This window comes from Otolemur garnettii, unplaced genomic scaffold (assembly GCF_000181295.1).
Source record: "Otolemur garnettii isolate 467f Iridium unplaced genomic scaffold, OtoGar3 scaffold00128, whole genome shotgun sequence".
NCBI classification, from domain to species: Eukaryota; Metazoa; Chordata; class Mammalia; order Primates; family Galagidae; genus Otolemur; species Otolemur garnettii.
In genome coordinates this window covers 1,997,719-2,019,978 of record NW_003852523.1, presented here as the reverse complement: position 1 = coordinate 2,019,978, position 22,260 = coordinate 1,997,719, and the positions used below count along the sequence as shown (strand labels likewise).

At 51.6% G+C, this 22,260-nt stretch overlaps 1 protein-coding gene and 1 pseudogene across 2 annotated transcripts in view; both read right to left on the bottom strand.

The window, feature by feature from the left end:
* The window catches only part of ABCG1 (ATP binding cassette subfamily G member 1), a 61,326-nt gene extending 53,152 nt beyond the window's left edge, over positions 1-8,174 (bottom strand). For both annotated transcript variants that reach the window (XM_003798068.3, XM_003798067.3), the window contains exons 1-2: positions 8,061-8,174; positions 1,259-1,502 (exon numbers count right to left, since the gene is read on the bottom strand). In XM_003798068.3, the coding sequence (XP_003798116.1) occupies positions 1,259-1,502; positions 8,061-8,102 (286 nt within the window). In that variant the 5' untranslated portion in view covers positions 8,103-8,174. The remainder of the gene's footprint in view (positions 1-1,258; positions 1,503-8,060) is intronic.
* Positions 6,121-6,238, bottom strand: LOC111727885 (annotated as a pseudogene).
* Positions 8,175-22,260: the final 14,086 nt, after the last annotated feature.

Here is a 22,260-nt window from a genome sequence, read left to right as displayed (position 1 = left end):
GTATCACATCACAGTGCTGGGCAGCTGGCCACTGAGGAGGTCCCGGACGTGTCCCTGGTTGTACTAGCACAGACAGAAAATCTTCCAGCACCTGACTGCACTCACAGGTCCCAGAGACCAGTCCATCAAGGTTCTAACTGTGATTACAGCAAAGTCCAGACTGCCTACACCAAGGCTCTCAACGGCTTAGCTTCAAGAGGGTAGAAAAACAAAATAAAGATAATAGGGAAAATAAATACAAATATAACACTTGAAACAATGAGTTTTCTTCTTCAAGAAGGCAGAGAGAGTGAATCTAGATTTAAGATGCAATTCCTCCAAATTCATAATATTCCAGCAGTACCTGAGGATTTTCATTGTTCCAAAGTCCTCACAGATTTTTCAATTGCTTTCATGATTTAGTAGAAACTCAGGAGCATCATTTCTTGGTGTCCTCATATATATCCCCTCCCCACCTGCTCTCCCACCCACCTGAAAGACGGACCCATCCATGCTCAGAGGATAAGAGCAAGGAGAACCACGAGAAGACACAGCTCAGGCTGAAGAAGGACAAGCCACCCAGTGAGGCATTCACTCTACACACATGAAAATCCAGGGCTAGGAACGGTTGCTGAGAAACTCAAGTTCTCAGCCATTAATTCTCTGTAACACGCAGCAAGCCAGCAGCAAACTCCTGCACCCTGTGGCTTTCCAGAGACCTCCTGAGTTCTACTCTGTTTTTCTCCCGTTTATATTTATATGGGTCATTTTACAACAGTTTCTTTTTCTTTCTAGCCAACCCACACCACCCATAAGACAGTCCTTTCAAGGTCCCTATAAGAAAATGATGGGTGTCCAGAGAGGTCAGTCAAGGTCACTGGCTGCTTTTTACCTCTTCAAACTTGGGAGGTAGCGCCTGTCTCTCATTTTTTGCCGGACAATTGAGAGATGGTTCCACCTTGAGAGACTCACATAAACACATCCACAGAAGCAGATGCTCTGAACATACCCCCAACACAGGTACACTCTGACACTGGGCGGTCTTAGTGAAATTCTCTGAAATATCACAGAATTTTAGAGCCACTATGAACTTTGAGATCACCCAGCCCAACCTCTTCATTTTATAGGTGAGAAGAATTAGACACGAATCAATTCAATAAGCTGGCAGGGCAGTGGCGGCGCTGGGAAGAGCAGCTCCGTCTGCCACTTCCAGACTCAGATGCGCCTGAACTCAGTGTCCCTCTGCCAGCCTTATGGACAAAGCAGCCTGCGTCCCTACCTTTCTTCCTCCACCAGGGTCCTTCGGGGACAGAGTAGGAAAGGTCCTTGAATTCAATGTTCACAGCTGCCCTCCGGGGCAAGGAGGAAAAGCGCTGGGCCTCCGTGAGGCTGTTGTCCACTTTTTTCAGATGCCCGTTCAGCAGGTCCGTCTCAGCAGAGTCCATGTTGCTGGACACCACCTCATCCACTGACACACACACCGACTTGGGCTCTGTCATTGCTGCAGAGTAATTGCTGGCATTCTAGAAAAATGGGGAGAGAGCAACAAGTCCCGTTATATACCACATCAAGAAAAGGAGGCGGCACATGCCATTAGGGCCACTGATGATTAGGAGGGACACTTCTCCAAACGCAGGAGTCCCTTCTTTGGTTCCAAAGAAAAGTGCTTTCCTAGAGGAATGTGTCTTCTTGAACCATCACTTTTTCTCCATTAAAAATGCTTAAAATAAAATGTTACACTGATCTGCAAGTCTCACTTTGGAATCATAAGATCTAATCATCAACTATAGTCAATGAATCACTTGCCTCAAAGAAGAAAACACTGGCCACCATAAAAAGTTATCTATTACAGTCCACTCATAAAACAACAATCAAGACAGAGGAGGCGCCTGAGAAATACATAACTGAGAAAGTTCTGTTCACCATGAGCTATTTTAATGCCTGCCTTGTGCAATCTCATAAAAATTTCTCCAGAGCAGTAATATTCCTTGAGCTGCTGAGTTTTGTGGGGGTTGGCCTTCGTATTTCACTTTTAAAATTTCCCAATTTTATAACTGTGTTATCTTCCTATATCTTCATAATAGCACTGACAAGTTGGAGAGGTTAATATTTTTCCTCTATTATAAAGACAAGAAAATTGAGACACTGCTGTGAGTCCCAAAATCAAGTGAGCAGAGGAAGTGATCCCAGAATTGGAGTCATGGAAACCCCAGGCAGGTGCCCATTTCAGCGCATGGTGAGAGCACCTGATATTCTGTAGCTAGCACTGGCTTTTAAAGCTTCCACTGGGAGTCAAGTGCACTGTAACAGATGTGCCAAGAACCAAAAGTATTTATGCAAAGAAAGGAATATCCTTCTCTAATGGCTTGGCAACCCCGCACAAATCAATAAGCTTCAGGTACCTCCAAAACAAGAGGGACCTCTGGGGGACCAAATATGTTGTACTTTTTCTAGCTGTCTCCAAGTCTAGAGAAACATCCCGCAGTGCCATTCTGTGATGGGCCTTCTGTGATGCTCCGCCGTACGGCTGACAGCTGCCTGCCTGGTCAGCGAGCCCAGAGCTAGCCATCTCTGAGACTTGGGCCATTCCCACCACCATAGGACTGGGGAGACACTGTGTGTTGTTTCTTGTTCCAAAGAGGAATCTCATTGTACTACGCACTATTCTTTCTCCACAGGTTTGTCACCTATTTTTTTTAGTGTCACTTGCTATTCGTCATTATTTCTTAAACAAAACCCAAAGAGACTGGACTGTCCATAAAAACCCCCACAAGTCCCAGCAACTCAAGTGGTCCCCCCACCCAGTAGAATGTGGCTTGAGGGGACAGCTCTGGGTGGTGGAAGAGCTGGTATTGTTCCAGCATAGTATTTACAGGGACAAGAGTCTGTCCCTATGCTGAAGATTTCCAATAGTTAAAGCACAAATATGGGGCTGAGAGAGGTGCTTACAGGGATTCGGGTGGTGGTATGCAGATGGTGGAGCTTTGCCGTTCAGAAAAAGGTATGCAGACACACACTCACACCACACCGAGCACACACCACATTATGCACACACGCCACCCACACCACACACACACCATGCACCACACCATATACACACATGCCACACACACCACACACAGACAATATACCACACACACTCTCATACATCATAACACTACACAGACAGACACTCCACACAGACACAACTCCATCCCAGGAGTAGACATCTCCTACTTCTGAAAACCTTAACCAAATGAAAACTTAGCTCGAGGACCATAATATTGTGTGGATAAAAATAAAGGTGCAGAGTAAAGCTCTGACAAAATTAAGCTTGGTTTGCTGCTGGCACTAGGCGTGTGACAAGTTTCCAGTGCCAACTTGGGTGGCTGGTACATTCCCAAGCACAGGCAGGGACGATCTGTGTTTGTCTGATGAAGGGACTCATAGCCCAGAGTGAGGATGAGCCCTGAGGACCCTCAAGGGACTAGTCTTCCTCCGCAGCTGGTGGAGGCCAAGGGCAGGCCGATTGGGGGACAGAGTGTCCCGCTACCCTCTAGGGGTCCCAACATGGGGACAAGAGCAGCCCCCGGAGGCCCTGGGGGTCCACTCTGCTGCTTTGACTCTGAAGGACACTTGGAAAGCACCAAATCATGCTGGACGTGGGGAGTTGTCAAAGGAGCAGAGAAATAAGACAAGGAGCTCTAGGCTTGATCCCCAGAGTCCATTGTCACCCTGCCTGGTAGAAAGGCAGAGTGTCTGGGGTGCAAACCCACAACCCACTAGCAGACTTGGGCTCTGACCTGGGACCCCAGTGGCTGTGAGTTCAGTTGGGGGCAAGGGATGGGCGTGATCCAGCAACTCCCCTCCTGTGTGGGCCTCTCTACCTCCACCCCAAAGATACTAGGTGTCACAGGCCACCCATCCCCTCTCCCTATCACGTACCACAGGTGTCAGCCTCAGGGTGGATGCCACCACACCATCCCTCCACCAGTGGTGGCACATGCAGGTGTCAGACCTATGTCTGAATTTGCCAACTAGACCCTGATCCTGTCTACTCACTCAGCCACTCCCTCCTTCATTTTCTGGACACACTGAGCACCAGTGGAGTCTGGGTCAGCATCTGGGTCAGCAGTCAGCCGGACAGATGTGGCCTCTGGCCCAGCAAGCTCAAATGCAAGATCTGGCCCAGGCGAGAAAGCAGGCAATTAAGAGGTGAGGCTGGAGTGGCACAGAGACTCTGGAGAAGCACCCAGTGCAATGCAGAGCCTGGGCTGGGAGTGCTCAGGGAAGAGTTTCCACACCAATGAAATCTCAGCTGAGTCCAGGGAGGTGAGATGAGGGGTGCTGGCCGCAAGCCTGTGCAAGTTCTCCACAGCAAGAGAGAGTGGAGCATCGGGACCTGTAAGAAACTCAGGGGCTGGAGGATGGATTGGGGGGCAGGGGACAGGGGACTGTGGAGAAAGACCAGAAGGACAAACAGGTCCCCACGGTGAGGTGCTAGCAAACTCTGTTAAGCATTTTGCACTTTGTCTAGTGGTCCCTGGGGCGCCGTGGACGGAGAGACAGGACCAGATCAGCAGAGCTGTAGAGCCTCCTCCTGCAGCACTGGGAGCCAACTCAGGGAGGAAGGCAAGGGGACAGGCCAGGGGGACAAAGCTATTCAGGAATGAGACAGAGGGAAGCCAAAGTCAAGCTCTTGCAATTTACCGTATTAAACCATCGTGCCTCCTGTGCTGGGTGACTGATTAGAAACAACAGTGACTATTGACTCAGCGATTACAACGGGCCTCTTAGACCCCAGCCTGCACGGAGTATGCCTATTATCTCCAAAACACTAAGGTGGGAGAGGGGCTGCCTACTCCATTTGAGAGGAGGGATCGAATGCTTGACTTGCTCAAGACCCCCCTGTCATGGAGTGGGGTCCAGTTCCGGGCGTTCTGAGTCTGAGCTGCATTCTCCCAACAGCATTTTTAACAACCCTCAAACATAGCTGAGCTTTTGAAAGGCAAATTGTAGGTCCCACTGGGTCATCCCAGACCTTGTCCATTATAGGAAAACCAAGAAAACTGAGAAAACCACCCCCAGATAAACCACAGCAACGCACAGTCACCCACCTCTCCTTCACAGGGTCCCAGGGCCTCACCCAGTTACGCAAATCATGGAAACCATTGGCCGGCAAGGCAATGGTCTGTCCCTCAGAAATAGACCAGCTCTCTGGAAACACACCCTCCGATGAGAGCTGCCGGCAATGTAGGTTACAGCTCACTCTTCCTTAGCCTCCCGAGCTCATTAAAAATAAAACAAACACATCTTCCCCCTCCATCTTCTCCTCTCACTGTTCAGCTTCTCTCCTGCTGAAGCACTGCCTTTGACCCCCTCACATGCACAATTTGTGCTGCATAATAAACTGCAAATAATAGTGAGTCCATTCATGGATGCTGAATGCTGAGGGGAGCCTATTTGGATTGTTCCTGGCCGCCGTTCATGAGAATATCTTCTGGGTGCTGAGCAGAGCGACTGTGATTTCAGTTTGAATGCTGGGCATATACAGATGCCTGTTTACCTGGGGAGGGCCTTTCACAGACAGTAAGTGACCCCTAGGCCCTTGTGAGATTCATTCACTCAATTTCCACCAGGGAGGCAGAGACAGAGGTAGAAATTCTCCCAGCATTATGGGTAGGGGAGGGAGTGGGACGTGCCCTAGATGGTGCCCAGATTTCTCTTGGGTTCATTGCTGCCAGCCTTGGAACCCACCTAGGTACCAAGTGGCCTCCTTGGTGCCCTGGACACATGAGAAGAAAGAAGTGTACTGACCAAGAATCTTCCAGGCAACCTCCCATAAACCAAAACATCATACCTTTAACTAAACTAGAGGACAGATTGACAAAACACTCCAGATACCACCCTCCCACCAGAAACACTTCTGTCCCTCCCAAGCCCATGAGCTGAGGGGCGGGGAGGGGGTCCAGCCTGTTCCCTTGGTGTTGCGCTGATGCTCCAGGCACCTTCTCCCACTCATGGCTCACAACGTCCACACCAGGCTGGCCCTGAGCAAGGAGAGCATGGAAAGCAAAAGTCAGGATCCTGGGCATCTCTCAAGGGCTCTTTGTTTATACCTCAGACCGAATTTGTTTTTATTTTTAATTGGTTTTTCTTTTAAGCCTACAGCCCCCAGAATTCCCAGGTGGTCTTCCATTCAAGTACTAACCAGGGCCAACCCTGCTTGGCCTCTGAGATTAGAAAAGATCAGTACTTTCAGGGTGGGATAGCCATAGATGTACCGAAATTTTTAAATAAAAAAATGTAGCAGGTTTTCAGGGAGAAATTATTTTTAAACAAAACAATGTTCCCCTAAAAAATAATGAGCCGAGCCATTAGCATCTCCGCGTGAGAACGGTACTTACACCTGAGCTCGGGGCTGCGTCAGACCGTAATATAACATTAAACCAATCTTGGTGTAAAATACTAAACCTTACAACATTCGTATTATTTTCCCACATGTTCAAGCCACCTTTGCAGCTCTAAAAGGGCTTTGAGAGTTACTGGCATCTTAAAAGTCTGAAACTTTCTGTACCTTCAACTAACATCAGTAATCCCTTTAATTTTCCACTGTCAACTTAATTAAGGAGTTCCAAGTAGATGAACAAGAGCAAAGGAAGAATTCCCAAGTGTTACCCACACCCTGGACCAGGTGGAAGCAGGGTGCTGAGAGGGGGGTGTGTGCTGCCTCCTGCGAGTTAGAAGCCAAGCGGAGCCACGAGGAGGTGGGGGCCGTCTGAGGGCCCCCAGCCCCGCACTGGCTCTCCCCTCCTCTACCACCCTCCTTGCCGTGTCTTGGCCCCATTCTATCGCTTTACACAAAATCGTTATGTAATGAGCTGGCGAAGCGCGGTATGTGCTACAGTAACCTGTTTGGAATCATAGGATGCGGTTGTCAGAACAGAGCATGCGCAGAAACCCGGCGACTTTTTTTTTCTTGAGCTCACGGCAAGAGGTAACTGTCGGTCAAATCCTGCCGAGCCCTGCTGACTTCAAACAGGATGCTAAAAATGAAATAAAGGGGAGGAGCGAGGGTGAAACCCGGTGCGTGCTCGGCACTGTGGGCTCGCAGCCTCCTCCGGGAAGTAACTAGCAGGATAGTAGCTACACGGGGAGACCACGCAAGGATGCTAGGGGCTGGAACATTGAAGACTTTCTGCTTGTACTTGAGACACCAAGCTGCAATGTTGGTGCCCTCCAGGGGATGATGCGATAAGCAGAAATGGGCCCAGGGATGAAGGAGGTGGGTGGGTGGCCAGGAGGTTAGTTCGGTTGTTTTTTTCCTAATGTGAGACAAACAGCAAAGGGAGATTCTTGACCACCCCTGGAAATAGCACTTGCGGTAACTGTGTCTAGCGATGAGTTCGCCAGCACTAAGGCATGGTCATCCCCCCCTGGAGCTGATTCCCTTGGGAGAAGCGAGATGCACTTCTCTGTCTCTACCCGGGTCTCGCCAGCGCGCAGAGGGGCGGCCGCGGGTACCCAGGCTCGCCCTGCGGCCTCCTGGGCGCTTCACCGCCCCCTCCCCGGGTAGGTCCCGCGTGGGCTGTTCCGGGGAGTGCAGGCTTAGGCTTTAGATCTCTGGGGGCAATTGCCTCTTTTGTTCTGGAAGACAGTGCCCAGTGCTCCGGGGATCGTGGGATACATCCCCGCTCCCCAAACCCCAGGCCTGACATGCTGGCAGAAGGATTCCCTCTCTTCCCTCAGGCCCAGGCTGCAGCCCCTCCCCAGCGCGCTCTGTGTACCCAGGGCCCTGCATCCATCGCCCGTAGGAGGACGAGGTCAAGGCCATCTGTCCACTTGTGGGGCTGCCTCCAGCCCCACAACTGGCCCCTCCACCTTCTGGGCGTCCCCGGCCAGTGTAAAGAGCATCCCAAGGCTCCAGGTAGCCGGGGCGGGGCGCGACCGGAGCCAGTACCTCTCCCCGGGTGCCCTGGGTCAGCGCCCAGAGGACGCGCTCCTAGGGAGAGGATGTCAGGGCAATCGTGGGGGTCTTTGTGTGTTTCCTGCTCTACTCGAAAATTAAAACAAGCCGGCGGGCGAAGGGTGCACTCACTCACCATGGCGGTGCCGACCGAGAAAGCGGCCATCAGACAGGCCATGCCCCGGGGGCGGCAGGGACCGGGCTGCGGGCTTCGGGCTGCGGGCTGCGGGCTGCGGGCTGCGGGGCGGAGGCTGCGGGGCCCAGGCCACGCTCACTGCTCACTCGGTCTGGGCTCGACTCAGGCTCCGGCTCCGGCTCCGGCTCCAGCTCTAGCTGGGCTCCGGCCCCGCCCCGCGCGCGCGATTGGCCGGCGATGAGTGGGCGGGGCGGTCGGCAGGTGCGCGTGCTCTTGTTATGTTCCTGCGCCTGATGGCTGTCCCAGCTTCCCGAACAGCGGGTTTCGGGGGCGCCAGGGCCCAGAACGATCACCGCTCGCCCCGCCACCTGGGTCTGGCAGGAGCTGTGGACCCGCCCCAGCCCAGAACCCCAGGTCCCGAATTCGGGGGTGAGGCTGGTCCAGCGCAGGACTAGCTTGAGGGGGGCCCTGCAGACGCTGGGGTTCCCTGGTTCCACTCAAAAATCTGCTGTCTCCAAGCCTGCGAGCGCTGCAGCGAGGATGGAACCAGAGGGGGCGTCCAGGGAGGGCGGGTGAGGGGTATGGGGATTCTTTTTCTTCATTGTTGGACACCTGTCTGCCAGGTAAGAACTTGAGGACTAACGAAGAGAGCCGGTTCCAACACCGCCACTCCCAGCACGGATGCGGTGATCCCGCACACTGAGGCAGCCCCTGTGCGCACGTGTGCGACACGCCTGTTGAGTGTGGGTAACAGTAGCTGCTGGGTGAAGATGCCCAGCTTCCGTCCTTCCCTGCCCCCGATCAAAAAAGGAAAAGGCTCATTTTTTGTCAGGTTGGGAACCCTCTGATGTCTGTGTAACAGCAGGAGGAAGGGCAGGCAGGGCACCCTCTCGTTGGGCCCCAGGCGGGAGTATCAAATGGTCTGGCACCTGCCAAAGCCCTTATTATATAGAAGTGGGACCGTTTCCTGGTAGCCATGGTGACAAGGCATTCTTCAGTCCAATCCAGACCCTCACTTGTTCCTGTTGGGTTGTTTGAGTCGGGACCAAAACTCAGAAATGTGTTTCTTCCCGCTCAGCACAGCGGTCAGCCCTCCCACCGCCTCAGATGAGTCTTTCTCCTCACAGCCTTTTCTGCCCGGCAGGGGCACTTCACACTCCCAGGTCATTTCACCTTAACCCAGTTCTCTGCCTCAAGTCAAAGGCAGGAAAGTAGGTGTGATTATGAGCTCACAGGGGAAGAAGGCCCTGCTGAAGAGTTTTACCTCAAGAGTCAAAAGGTTGCCTCTATTGGCTGAGGTGAAGGAACTTGATGGCTCTACTTCCTGGTGCCATGATCCGGTGCCAGGCCCAGGACACCGTGCAGTGCCTTAACCATACAGAACCAGGAGGCTGACAAAGCCTGAGGGTTCTGAAGAGAGGATTCAAATCCACAAACCTTCTGGGAGAGTTTAGGCCAAAGGGCAGAGAAAAGGTGCCCAGCTCTGCCCCTCTGGGCACAGAGGACCTACAGCAGGAAAGGAGACACAGGGCACAGCCAAGGGGATTCCCATGTGGCCAGGGCAAATGGCATGTCATCTGGGCACCGGCAGCAATGGGCATCTGTTTTCTGTCTGATCACCATCCTTCTCACTCTCAGGAAGGATGTGTCTAGAACTTCCTACCAGGCATCCCTCCCCAGGCCTCAGGCTCCATGCTCCGCCCTGTGGTCCTGTGGGGTTGGCCACCCTTCAATTCATGGCAGGCCCCCAGACTTCAGCCAATCCAGGCTCCCCCACCCAGCCTGGCCACTGTGGTTGGGCTGGGTTGCAGGGAAGGGCCAGGGCATTGTGTGTGTGGAGCCTGTGGCGGAGCCAGAGAGGGAGGACACTCTTCTGGGTCCTTGTTGGGGTGCCTGAGCTGCTTGATCTTCTGTTACAAGCCTCCTTCACTTGTCCATCTGTACATTGGGATCATAACATCCTCCAGGTCAGAGAGCAGAGGGCATAGAGCACAGGTCAGGACACAGAGCATATGCCCAGGTGTCGTCCTCACCATTTTACTCCTCGAGTGCCAATTCAGGGAAGGATTAAATGCTAGAGCGGCATGGGTCTGTGCCATCTGTGTCAGGACTCTCGGTGGTAAGTGACAGAAGTCCACCTCCAACTGCCGTAAGCTATCGGAATGCACAGGTCTGCTGGGCCAAGGACTGTGCTACGTCCCCCACCCCTGGCTTCTTGCTCTCTTCAAGCCCTTGTCCCCACCCCCGTGGCCTCCTGCTCAGGTGTGGAGCTGTCTCCAGATGGCCCTCCCAGTGGCATCCTATCCACCACAGCCAGCCACTGTGCCCAGAGAGCACCAAGCCCTGGAGTGTCAGCATGGTTCCTGTGGAGCAAAGCAGAAAAATTACCCCGGTGAAAATGCACAGAAAGACCGGGTGTGGGTGCTTTGCCAAGGCCATCTGGGGTGCTCTGAGTAGAAGCATGAGGGCCAAGCAGGCACACACAAGCAGAACTCACCACAGGACCGCCCAGTCCAGGCCTGGCCAGGACAGGAAATCCTGCTGCGTCACTCATTGGCAAGGGGACCAGGCTGGGCCTGAGAACTCCTAGTGGGAGCCACTTCCTTCCTCAACTTCCAGCAACCATTCCATTGTTAAGTGTTGTCACCATTAGCAGGTGTCCCTGTGTCTGACTGTACTCCCTGTCCCCCTGACAACTCTGTGTCCTGTAGGGACACAGACCCTTTGCTAGCCAACAATGGCACCAATATTCCCTCCAGGACTTTGCTCCTCTGAACCAAACACTCCCGGGACACCCTACTCGGGGTGAGTGCCAGCCTCTCAGTGGCCCCCATGAAATTTGGGGCCCACCAGAGAACAGGAGAGAATGATCCAGGAGAACCTGGAAAGCTCCTATTAGCACAGCCCAACTTGGCCTTGACTTCAGGCAATGGCACCATCCAGTCAGTCAAGTACAGTTTCAGCAGCGTGAGATTCTAGGTCTGTGCAGAGAGAATTGTTAACTCCAGCTGCTTCCCCCCTCAGATCCTGTCTTGGGAGTATCCACCTTCTCTCTGTAGGACTCCCAGTGGGTGAAAAAGATGAGGAGGCGAGGTCCTCCTGGAAACTTGGTCACCTGCACTTGGTGGCTGGTGAGGATGGGCACAAGTAAGCCATACATCCTGCTGGGCCTGCAGCAGGGCTGTCCACTGACCCTGGTGGCTGCAGTGAACTAGACCAGTATCACTAGCAGGGCCTGGCATCCTGGATTGCCCCAGCCCTGGAGGGGCCAGCAACAGGTGTCTGGGTCCCTCCAGAGAAACCTCCAAATGCCCCATGGCTCCCCCGCCAGCTGAGAGGAATTCTGATGCTCATGTTCCTCACGGTCACAGTCTTCCTGGACCTGGGCGGGGGGGCATCACTTTGAACAATTCTCCCTGGAGTCTTCCTTCACTGAGGGGGACCTGCCCTGAGGTGACCTCTCTTGTCTGACTGCAGAGCTGCACCAACCTACACCACGTCTTCTGAGACCCAAGACTCAGCCTGGCACAGAGCAGGCACTCAGAGATGGCCCATCTGTGCCAGGAGCCATTCTTGGAGCTGGGGGCATGGGCGTGGACACGATAAGGAAGGCCCTGTGGGTTGGTATGGGCACACTGTACTGGGAGGATTAGAAGCTAAATCTGTTATCTAGACTGGGCATGTTATAACTTGTTCTGAGAGCCTGGCTGCTGGGGAGCACTGGCTCAGGCCAGGAGCTCCTGCTGGGTAGCTGGGGTGGGGTGCATGGGGACGGGGTGGAGGCAGCTAAAGGCAATTGGGGAATATTTGTCTTTTGCCTTCTGGGGCCAGTCCTGCAGGTGCCCCTGGGGGCTTGTCTCTGCAGTGATCCCCTCCTGGCTGCCTCACCCTCCAGGTGAGCCTCTCACAGTCTGGGCAGGGTGCATTGTGCTGTTGCTGGGGTCAGTGCCTGTCACCACCCTATGGCAGGGAAGCTCCAGTAGGCAGGAGTGGTCTTCCACCAGTGGATTCCCAGCCCCAGGGACAACGCCCGGGGAAGAGTTCCATCTAGGTTGCTCAGCTATTGAGTCCAGGAGCCAAGACTCCACCCCAGATACACTGGTTCCCACATAGGTCGTTTCTAGAAACTTTCAAGTAAGACAGTGGTTCTCAACCTTCCTAATGCGGAGGCCCTTTAATACAGTTCCTGTGGGTCACGACCCACAGATTGAGAACCACTGTAGTAAGGGAAACTGACCATGAACATGTACCTTCAGATGGATTGAGCGTTAGTAAAAAGATGCATTAATATTCAATATGGAAATTATAAATCTGAGGTTGGGAGTCTGAGACTGGAAGGGGCTCCTTTGTGTATTCACCGCCATCACCCCACCACAGTGCTCCTTCCGAACTTCCCATACACAGGAAGCAAGGAAGAGAGAAGTCAGAGGTGAGCAGTGAGACAAGGGGCAGGCAAGGGGACGGGGGAGACCTCAGGGCGGGATGACGTGTCACAGGCATATGCACCTTCCTCCCCTCTCCCCTCTTCTGGGCCCCCAGGCACAATGCTCAACATTGTACCCGTTTTACTGACGCAAGCTAAGTCTTTGAGAGGTTGGAAACTGGCCCAGCACCGCTAGTGACCAGGGCTGGTGTCCCTCCTTGCATCATCTTCTACCCGGGGAGCACACTCATTTCTAGGAAAAGGAGGGACAAAGCATCACAACTACTTTTTCTATTTTTGTCTTGGGGCCTCCATCCTTACATGCTCTCTGCCACAGGTCTGGACCAAGGCCACCACATTCAGAGTGGCCTCATGTAGGGCTGTCTCTTCTTAAAAATTAAATGTTTAATTTTGGCCTGGGTGCAGTGGCTCACACCTATAACCCCAGCACTCTGGGAGGTCAAGGTGGGAGGATTGCTTGAGCTCAGGAGTTCAAGACCAGCCTGAGGAGGACCAAGACCCCATCTCTACTAATAATAGAAAAACTACCTGGGTGTGGTGGTGGGCACCTGTAGTCCCAGCTACTGGGGAGGCTGAGGCAGGAGGATGGCTTGAGCCCAGGAGTTTGAGGTTTCTATGATCTATGATGCCACTGCACTGTTGGAAAAAAAAAAGTTTTATTTTAAAATACTGCATGTAGATTCACATGCAGTTTTAAAAAACAGCATCAGAAAACCCCATGAAGCCCTTGCCCAGGTTCCCCTGGTGGTGACGTCTTGCACAACCATAGCACAATGTCACAGCCAGGATTTTAATATTGGCAGGTAGAGACCCAGAATATTCCATCCCACAAGGAAGCCTCATATTCCCCTTGTATGGCCACTCCTCTTCCCTTCTAGCTCCTCCCCTTCCAACCCCTGACAATCACCAACCTGTTCCCCATTTGTCAGTTTTGTCATTCCAAGAATGTTACATTCTCGTGGGAAGCACTTCTTCCAGGAGGATTTTATAGAGCTCCATCAAGTGGATCTCTTTTTCATTGCTGAGACATAGTCTGTAGCATGGCTGGACCACACTTCATTCACTGTTCCAGGATCATGTGATTTTTCCTCTTTAGTCTGTTAACATGATGTACTACACCGATTGACTTTAAATATTTTTTTTTGGAGATTTTGGCCGGGGCTGGGTTTGAACCCACCAGCTGCAGCATATGGGCCGGTCCTACTTTAAGATATTGAACCAGCTTTGCATTCCCAGAATAAACCCCTCTTATATAGGGTATATAATTTCTTAAATATATTGATGAATTCTATTTGCTAATATTATATTAAGGTTTTCTGTATTTCTATTCCTGATGGATGTTCATCTGTTGTTTGTGGCTGTGTTGCCCAGGCTAGAGCACCATAGCCACTGATAGGCACAGCCATAGCACACTACAGCCTCAAGCTCCTGGGCTCAAACGATCCTTCCACCTCAGCCCCCTGAGTAGCTGGGACTACAGGCACACACCACCATGCCTGGCTGTAGTGCTTAAAAAACTACATTATCTTGGTCTGATTTTGATATTAGGGGAATAGTAGCTAAATGAAACAAATTAGGAAGTATTCCTTCTGTTCTTGAGGAGATTGTCTTCTGGTCCAGAACTGGTGTGAAGGCAGATGTCTGTGTGTAGAGCTGTTTGTGGTGTCCCGTCATTGCCCTTGCAGGTTCCTGGGGTCTGTAGTGATGCCCCCTGTTTCATCCCTAATACTGATAGTTTCTATACTCTGCTTTTTCTCTGCCAGTCTTGCTAAAGTTTGACAATTTTATTGATCATTTCTAAGAACCAGTTCTGTGTTTCATTGATTCTTCTGTACTGTCCTTCTCTCTCTCTCTTTTTTTTTTTGCAGTTTTTTGGCCGGGGCTGGGTTTGAACCAGCCACCCTCAGCATATGGGGCCAGTGTCCTACTCCTTGAGCCACAGGCACCGCCCTATACTATCCTTCTCTTTTAAATTTTATTGATTTCTGTCTGTATCTATATTGTTTGCTTCTTTTAAAATGTATTTTATTCTCCTTTTTCTACCGTTTTGAGGTAAGAGTTACTACCATGAAATTTCCTCCCCTCTTGGCTTTAGTCGTGTCCCACCCGTTTTGATATGTTTTATTTTCATGTTCGCTCAATTAAGTGTATTTTTGTTGACCTGGAGATTTAGTCTTTGACTCACAGATTATTCACGAGAATATCTGGATTCCAAGCATCTGGTCGTTTGTCCTCTGTCTTTCTGCTGCTTGTTTCCAGTTAGGTTCCATTGTGATCAGTCAGTACTGTCTGTGGGATTTCAATTCCTTTAAATGTGTTGGGGTTTGCTTTATGGCCCAGAGTATGATGCAACTTGGTATAAGTTTCGTGGGTCCTTGAATGTGTTGGTTGGATGCTTCTGTAAATATCAATTAGAGATCGTAGGTTGATAGCTGAGAGAGGTAGCAGAAGCTGTCCCTGCTCTCCACACAGCCCCTGTGACACTGTGGCGAGGGAGTGTCCTTGTCCTTATTACCACTGGGTGGTCCAGACAGTTCTGACTCTACTGGGTGTTCTCTGCGATCTCCCCCCGCAGGTGGGTAAGGGCTCCTCGTGACTGCCCTGGGCAGAGATCCTGACCCTGTTTGGCCTTCTCTGACATTGTCGTGGCTTAGGGAGTAGACAGGTCAGTGGCTCATTTCACCCTGAGGAGGGTTGAAATCCAAGCCCCCCACTCATTCTTTGCTGGTATGGTGGGGCTGGGCCACAGCTGCTTCTGTGACATTTGGCTGGAGCAGAGAAGTAATTGTCGAAAGATTTTCTATCCTGCTAGGTTGTGTCTTTCCTGTTCTTCTGGCTAGAGAGAGCAGGCTTTTGCTGGAATATATATATGTATTTTTCTTCTTTCTTTTTTTTTTTTTTGGTCTGTGCTCATTGCCATTTCCAGGTTCTCAGCTTCTTTAACTCGGTATCTGAGATAAGTGTGTATGAGGCAGAAAAAAAGAAAACCCCAGAGACCTCACCACAGTGCAATTCCCTGAGTTCCAAGATCACTGGCATGTTTGCCTTCTCCCCATCGTCCAGAATCTTCTTATATTTGTTTTGAATAAACCATCAAGGGTTTTAGTTCAAGGGAGGAATGGAGACGAGGGCATTTGCTCTGTCTTCCTAGGCATCCCTTAGGACTTTAGCAGACTGGACTTGGGCTTCTTGTAGACGTCTCCTCTCCTATCAAGTCGAGGTTGGGTCCAGTCACTCAACAAACCGGTGGGGAAGTGGCAAAGGTGCTTGGCATATAGTCGGGAGTCCCAGATTCTTACCTGGGAGCTGTGGCCCCAGGCAGGTTACAAACCTCAGAGAGTGTTTATTTACTTATTTCTATGTGGCAGGATAATTTGCTGTGGTAACTTATGATATTTATTTTCCCTGCTCTAAGCTATTTTCTCCTCCCTTTTAAATGTAGCCAAGGCTTTTTAATGTTTATTTAACTAAGTTGTTTATCTCTTGCCTTGGGGACTTTTGAGTTGCAGAGCCCAGGCAAAAGTGTCTAGGTTTGGTGGAGGATAATCTCCCTAATTAAACTTTTACTTTTAAAACCTCAGACCCCTCAGAGTGACTGCCCCTGTCTTCCTGTTGGGGAGGGGTACAGAGCTGGGGCCCTAGACAGGGAGGCAGGGAAGATGTGGGGTCTGCAAGGCTCTCAGGGAGGCAGGAGGACTTCTGCTCAGGTGAAGGGTGCTGAATGTACTGAAGGCAGAGCCGTGGAGACTTGATCTGTCCCAGCTCGGGGACCACAGCGGTTTACCTGACTGATGGAAATAACAAATATGGCCTGCCCTGCAACCTGATGTTGGTGAGTAAAACTCAGGATGGCCCCTGCCCCCGGCCCTGCAGGGGGGTTCTGAGGATAAAAGGTGCATTCCAGCATTTTCCAAAGCACTAGAGATTGTTGGAGCATAACTCCTGATTCTTATCAAGCATCTACTCTGGCAGGCGCTGTGCAGAGTGAGAGATGCAGAGAGGTGTTGGGCTCTGTCCCCTCTCTGCTGGCTGGCGCTTGTGTTGAGGGTTGCAATGCCGCTCTGTAAACTATTCGTAAGTGTTTTCTCTGAAACTGGCTTTGGGCTCTGACTTTGCACTTCTCTGTCAATCTGTTTAACTGTCCTAATTAAGATCTTTTAGCCTTCGAAGGCCAAAACCTAATTCATGCTAGTTCAAGGTCAAAAAGGAAGGTTCTGAGTTCCACCACAGGGAATAATAATAATGACAACCAGCATTTGTGAGATGCCAGGCCTGGTTTGTAAATGCTGACTCATCTTCTGCTCTAAACAAGCCTATGAGGTGGTCACCACTGTCAGCCCACTGCACAGCTGAGGCCGAGGGACCCTGACCGCACTGTTATGGAGCTGTCATCTGGCTGTGGTCCAGCATTCACCACAGCATGGCCCAATCTCTTGGAAAGGGCCAAAGACAGGTGTGAATTTAGGACAGAAGGGTTTCCAGGCTCAGGTGATAAAAGGGCTTCGTCACTTCCTCCGGCTCCCAGCTCTGCTGCCCTGGGGATGGCCTGGGGATGGCCACTTCCTCCTCAATAGACACTCTCCTTACAGCTACTCAACCCCAGCCCCCAGCAGGGAAACAAACCTCCCTGGGAGGGTCCAGGCAAGCTCCTGGGGGAATGCCGATGGCCCCTTTAGTCTGTGTGTCTTCCAGAACAAGGGCAGTCGGCTCAGGGCAGAAGACTCTGACTGGCTTCAGGGGGGGTTGTGTTCCAGGGTTGACCCCGCAGAGCCAGGGAGGGCAGTTACTCTGAGGAAGAGGGGAGCACATGGTGTCCGGGGATTGCAGACGTTTCTTAGTGGGGACCTTCCTGGGTATGACAAGAGGGCTTTCCTTGTATGGGAAGGAGGCCTCTAGTAATTTTCCGGTGTCTGTCTCTGAGACTTCTGTCCTAGTCTTCAACAAGGAAGGTCATCCTGATGCCAGATATTATTTCCTCTTTCTGTGTTTGAAGAAATTGTTTCCTAGATCTTTCTGGAGCTTTCTTTTCTCCATGCTAGTGGACGAAAACAATCTGTTTGCAATGCTGAATTTGCCTCTTGTAATTTGAGAAATATTTCCTTTTCTCGTTCCATGAAAACATCTCCTGTTCAGCTCATCTTTGCATCTGAGCTCCAAGTGTTTGCCCGCGCCCCAGCCCCTGCTCCTCCCTCTCCTCCTTGGTTTCTCCATCTCACGCCCTGGCAGGGAGAATGTGACTCCTCTCTGGAGCTGCCCTACTTTTCCAGAGGAAGCAATGGGCACATCTGGGCATCAGAGGCTGAAGGACATTTCTGAAAGAGCACCAGCAAAATAAGAAACAGACTGTAGATTAAACGTATCTGTTTTTTCACGATGAACCAACTTACAGAGAACTCCAGAGTGTGTCTGCCAGCCTTACACGGCCACCTCCCTGATAACGCTGTCTCTGTTGCTACCTTTCCCATTTTCCCCCAAGGGCCAGGGCATGGGTTCCCCTGCACCTAGTCTTACCTCCTAAGGTCCTCTACTCCTCCCTCCCCCTCCTCTTTCTCCTCCCTCCTTCTCTACCTCTCTTCTTTCCTTCCTTTCTTTCTGTCATGATCTGAATGTTGGTGTCCCCAAAATTCATACATTAGAACATAACACCCAATGCGATAGTTTTGAGAAGTAGGGTCCTTAGGAAGAGATTAAGTCATGGGGGCTCTGTACTCACCAGTGGGATCGGAGCCCTGTGAAACGAGGTGGAGGGAGCAGTGCCCTGGCCCCTTCCACCATTCGAGGACATAGAAGGTGCCATCTATGAAGCATAGGACCTCACCAGACACTGGATGTACTGGTGGTGCCTTGGTTTTGAACTTTCTGGCCTCCAGACCTGTGAGCAATCACTTGCCACTGTTTATGAATTACCCAGATTAAGGTATTTTGTTAGAGCAGCCAAATGAACTAAGATAAACATTGCTTCTGAGAATCAGGCTGCTGCCTTAACAACACCTGAAAATGGGGATGAAACTTTGGACTTGGGGAGTGGGCGGAGGCTGGGAAGGTCTGGCGGAGCAGGCTAAGGAAAGCCTGGGTAGTCAGGAATGGACGCAAAGGGCAGCTCTGGAGAGGGCTCAGGGAGGGACCTGAGCGTCTAGACAGAGCCTCTGTCCTCCCAGATTGCTCAAGTGCTTGTGAGCAGAGCACTGGCAGAAGTATAGATGGTAAAGGCCACTCTGACGAGATCTCAGACAGAAGTGAGAGATGTGTTGCCAAACACTGGAGGAAAGGCCTTGCTTGTTAGAGAGTAGCAGAGGGCTTGGCCATGTTGTCTGTGTCCTCGTGCTTCGAGAACGTCAGAGCTGACAAGGGATGAAATAGTGTATTTGGAGGAAGAAATCCCTGACAAAGCACGGCTTCTCTTGATTGCTTATAGTAAAACGTGGGAAGGCAGAAATGAATTATAGGCAGAATTTATAATCCAAAGGGAAGCAGGATCTAAAAGATTTTGGACTAATCTCAGCCTGACCATGTTGTAAAGAATTCAAAACCCCTATTGGAGAGAGGACAGCAAAAGCATAGCCAGACTGCTGTAGCACGAGATGGGTGTGACAGGCAGAAGCCAGGCGCTACGGTCTGGATAGCTGCAGGACAGCTCTGAATACAACCCTCCACCCTCGCTGCCCAGAGCTGCCTGCAGTCTGGCTCCCATGCTCTGGTGCACAGCTCATCAGCTGGCCCAGGTGTGGCTTGGGGCACAATGGCTACCCCTCAGGGGACATAGGCTAAAGACCTTGATGGCACCTATGCGTGCTACTTTCACCACATGGCTGCCTCCACTTAGATTTCACAGGATATCTCAGAGAGCCCTGGAGTCCTGGTGTAGAACTGCCACCAGGGTGCGGACACTGCAGAGTGCCCCTACCAGGGCAATGCTGGGGGGCTGAGGCCACCTGAAGACCACAGGGTAGTAGAGCCACTGACCTATACCTCCAGCCCAGGGTGGCTGCAGTGTGCACTGTGCCCAGCAACCCGTGTGGCAGTGCCACCTGAGCCCTAAGCACCCAACCCCCCCTCCCAGAGTGTCGAGAAGGCAGGACTTTTGGGGTGCCCATTGGGTTTTGGACTCACTTGGGACCTATTACTCCTGTCTTCTCTGCTATTTCTCCGTCCTGGAATGGGAATGTCTATCCTATGCCTGTCCCATTGTTGTATTTCAGAAGCCCTTAGCTCGTTTAGTCTCACTCATCTCTGATTTAAATGATATTTAGATGAGACTCTAGATTTAGACTTTTGAGTTGGTGCTTGAACAAGTTGAGACTTCAGGAGCTGCTGAGGTGGAATGAGGCATTTTGCATGTGAGAAGAATATAATTTTTGGAGGGTTGGGAAGGAATGCTATAGTCCCCCCAGATTTATGTGCTAGAACCTAATACCCAAGGTGATGAATACTCTTAATAGTATTAAGAGGTATGACCTTTGGGAGGTGATTGGGTCGTGAGGGTCCAACCATCTTGAATAGGGTCCGGCTCTTACAAAATAGGCTGAAGAGAAGACCCTTCCCCTTCCACAAGGGAGGACACAGAGGCACCTTTCTGAGGAACAGGCCCTCGCCAGACAGAGTCTTTGGTGCCTTGAACTCGGACTTCTCAGACTCCAGAACTGTGAGAAATCAATTTCTATTATTTACAAATTACCCTGTCTGTGGTATCTCATTACAGAAAGGACTAAGATGCTCACAGTCTCTCCCCCTCCCTAGATCAGAGAAGCCAGCAGAGGCAGGGGCAGGTGTTCAGGCTGGGCCCGCACACGGGTTCATTCTCAGGGACACCTGACAGCAGTGAGCCCCTCATGCTGCCCTGGGCCCGCTGCCCTGCTCCCGTCCTCCCATCTCTCACCCTGCATGTGCAGCCAGGACAGCCCAGCCCCTCCCTCCTGCTGGTGGCTGTGCTACCCTGTTCTGCTCTTATTTGGCTGGAGATTCTACCTTCAGAGTCAGAGCTTTGCTTTGTGCAAAGCAAGCAGATGCACATACACCTCTTGGCAGCATCCTCCTCCCCTCCAGCATCCAGTTTCCAGGCTTTGGGAAGAGAAGTCCCAGACACTGTCCTGCCCCACATTGGCACCAGGCAGTAGAGGATGGGGGGATGGTGGGGTTGGACGGGACAGGTGTAGGAGGAAGGGGAGGGATTTGGCCCTCTTCAGTGTGGAATGAGGCATTTTGCATGTGAAAAGAATATAATCTTTAGTGTTGTGTTTTTCTCTTCGAGGTGGAGAGGTGTCAGGAGAGTGAGATGCCCCCTCCCATGGCCACTTAGTAGAGCGTGGTGATCCTGAGGACACCGTGCACTGAGCAAGCTTGTGTTTACACTAGTACCTGTGTGCACCAGCAACAGCCCAGGTGGGGAAACCAGCAGTGTCTGGGGTAGAGCCTTGGCTCCTGGCCTCAATAGCTGAGGAGTCCAAGGCCTGGGTGTCCACTGGTGGATGACCACTCCTGCCCATTGGAGCTTCCCTGCCAGAGGGCAATGATAAGCACTGACCCGATTGACAGCATGCTACACCCTGCACTGGATGGGCGGCTTGGGGGCATCACTGCACCCCACACAGACTGGATGGACGGCTTGGGGGCATCACTGCAGAAACTGAGGCCCCACCTGATGGACTGCCACCCCCAACCCCCCAGAGGGTAGGAGACACATGTCCCCAGGTTGCCTCTGGTTGTCCCCCCACCCCCCAGCTACACAGCAGGAGCTCCCAGTCTAAGCCAATGCTCTACGGCAGTCAGGTTCTCAGAACAAGTTAAAACATGCCCAGTCCAGATAGGAGCCACACCTGAACTCAGGGCTTTCCCTATCATGTCCAAAGCCCCAAGAACAACTCCTGGCACAGACGAGCCATCTCTGAGTGCCTACTGTGCTCCAGGCTGAATCTTGGGTCTCGAGAAACTTGGAGCAGGTTGGTGCAGCTCTGCAGTCAGACAGGAGAGGTCACCTGGATGGCGCCTGCTCACATCAACTCAGGGCAGGTCACTCAATGGTGTGGGAAGACTCAGGGAGAATTGTTCAGAGTGACACCCTCCAGGTCCAGTAAGACTACAGTGTCCATGAGGAACATGAGCATCAGAAATGTTCTCAGCTGGCTGGGGAGCCATGGGGTGTACCCGGAGGTTTCTCTGGAGGGACCCAGACACCTGTTGCTGGACCCCTCCAGGGCTGGAGCAGTCCAGGATGCCAGGCCCTCTTGGTCATGTTGGCCCAGTTCACTGCACCCACCAGGGTCAGTGGGCAGCCCCATTGCTGGCCCACCAAGACGTCTGGCTTACCTGTGCCCACCCTCACCAGCCACCAAGTCTTCAGGGGGCCCCTGTCTCCCCATTTTTTCCTGGGTTTTGACTTACTCTCTCTGGAGCCCTAAAATGTAGCAGCTGCTGTCTAAGCACTGTGTCTAAGGCCAGTGTCTGTTGACCAACTGATTTAAGTCACAGGTACTCGGTATCACAGCTTCAGGCAGAAATGATTGCTTGCTGCCTGAACTGGGAGACATGACCTCACTTTTCTTGATGCACTTACTCCATACATTTGTAATATGAAATTCTTTTATACTTAAAAAATGGTTCTTTTATTTTGTTGATGAGTCACCCACAGACTTAGGTATAAGCACTTTCAAAGGGGCCCTTCTGCTGCCCTTTGCAGTGAAGCATATTTATTTTGCAATTAATAAAAGAGAGAAGCCTCTTCCTTACATGGGACAGAATTTCAATTTTTACCACTGCAGA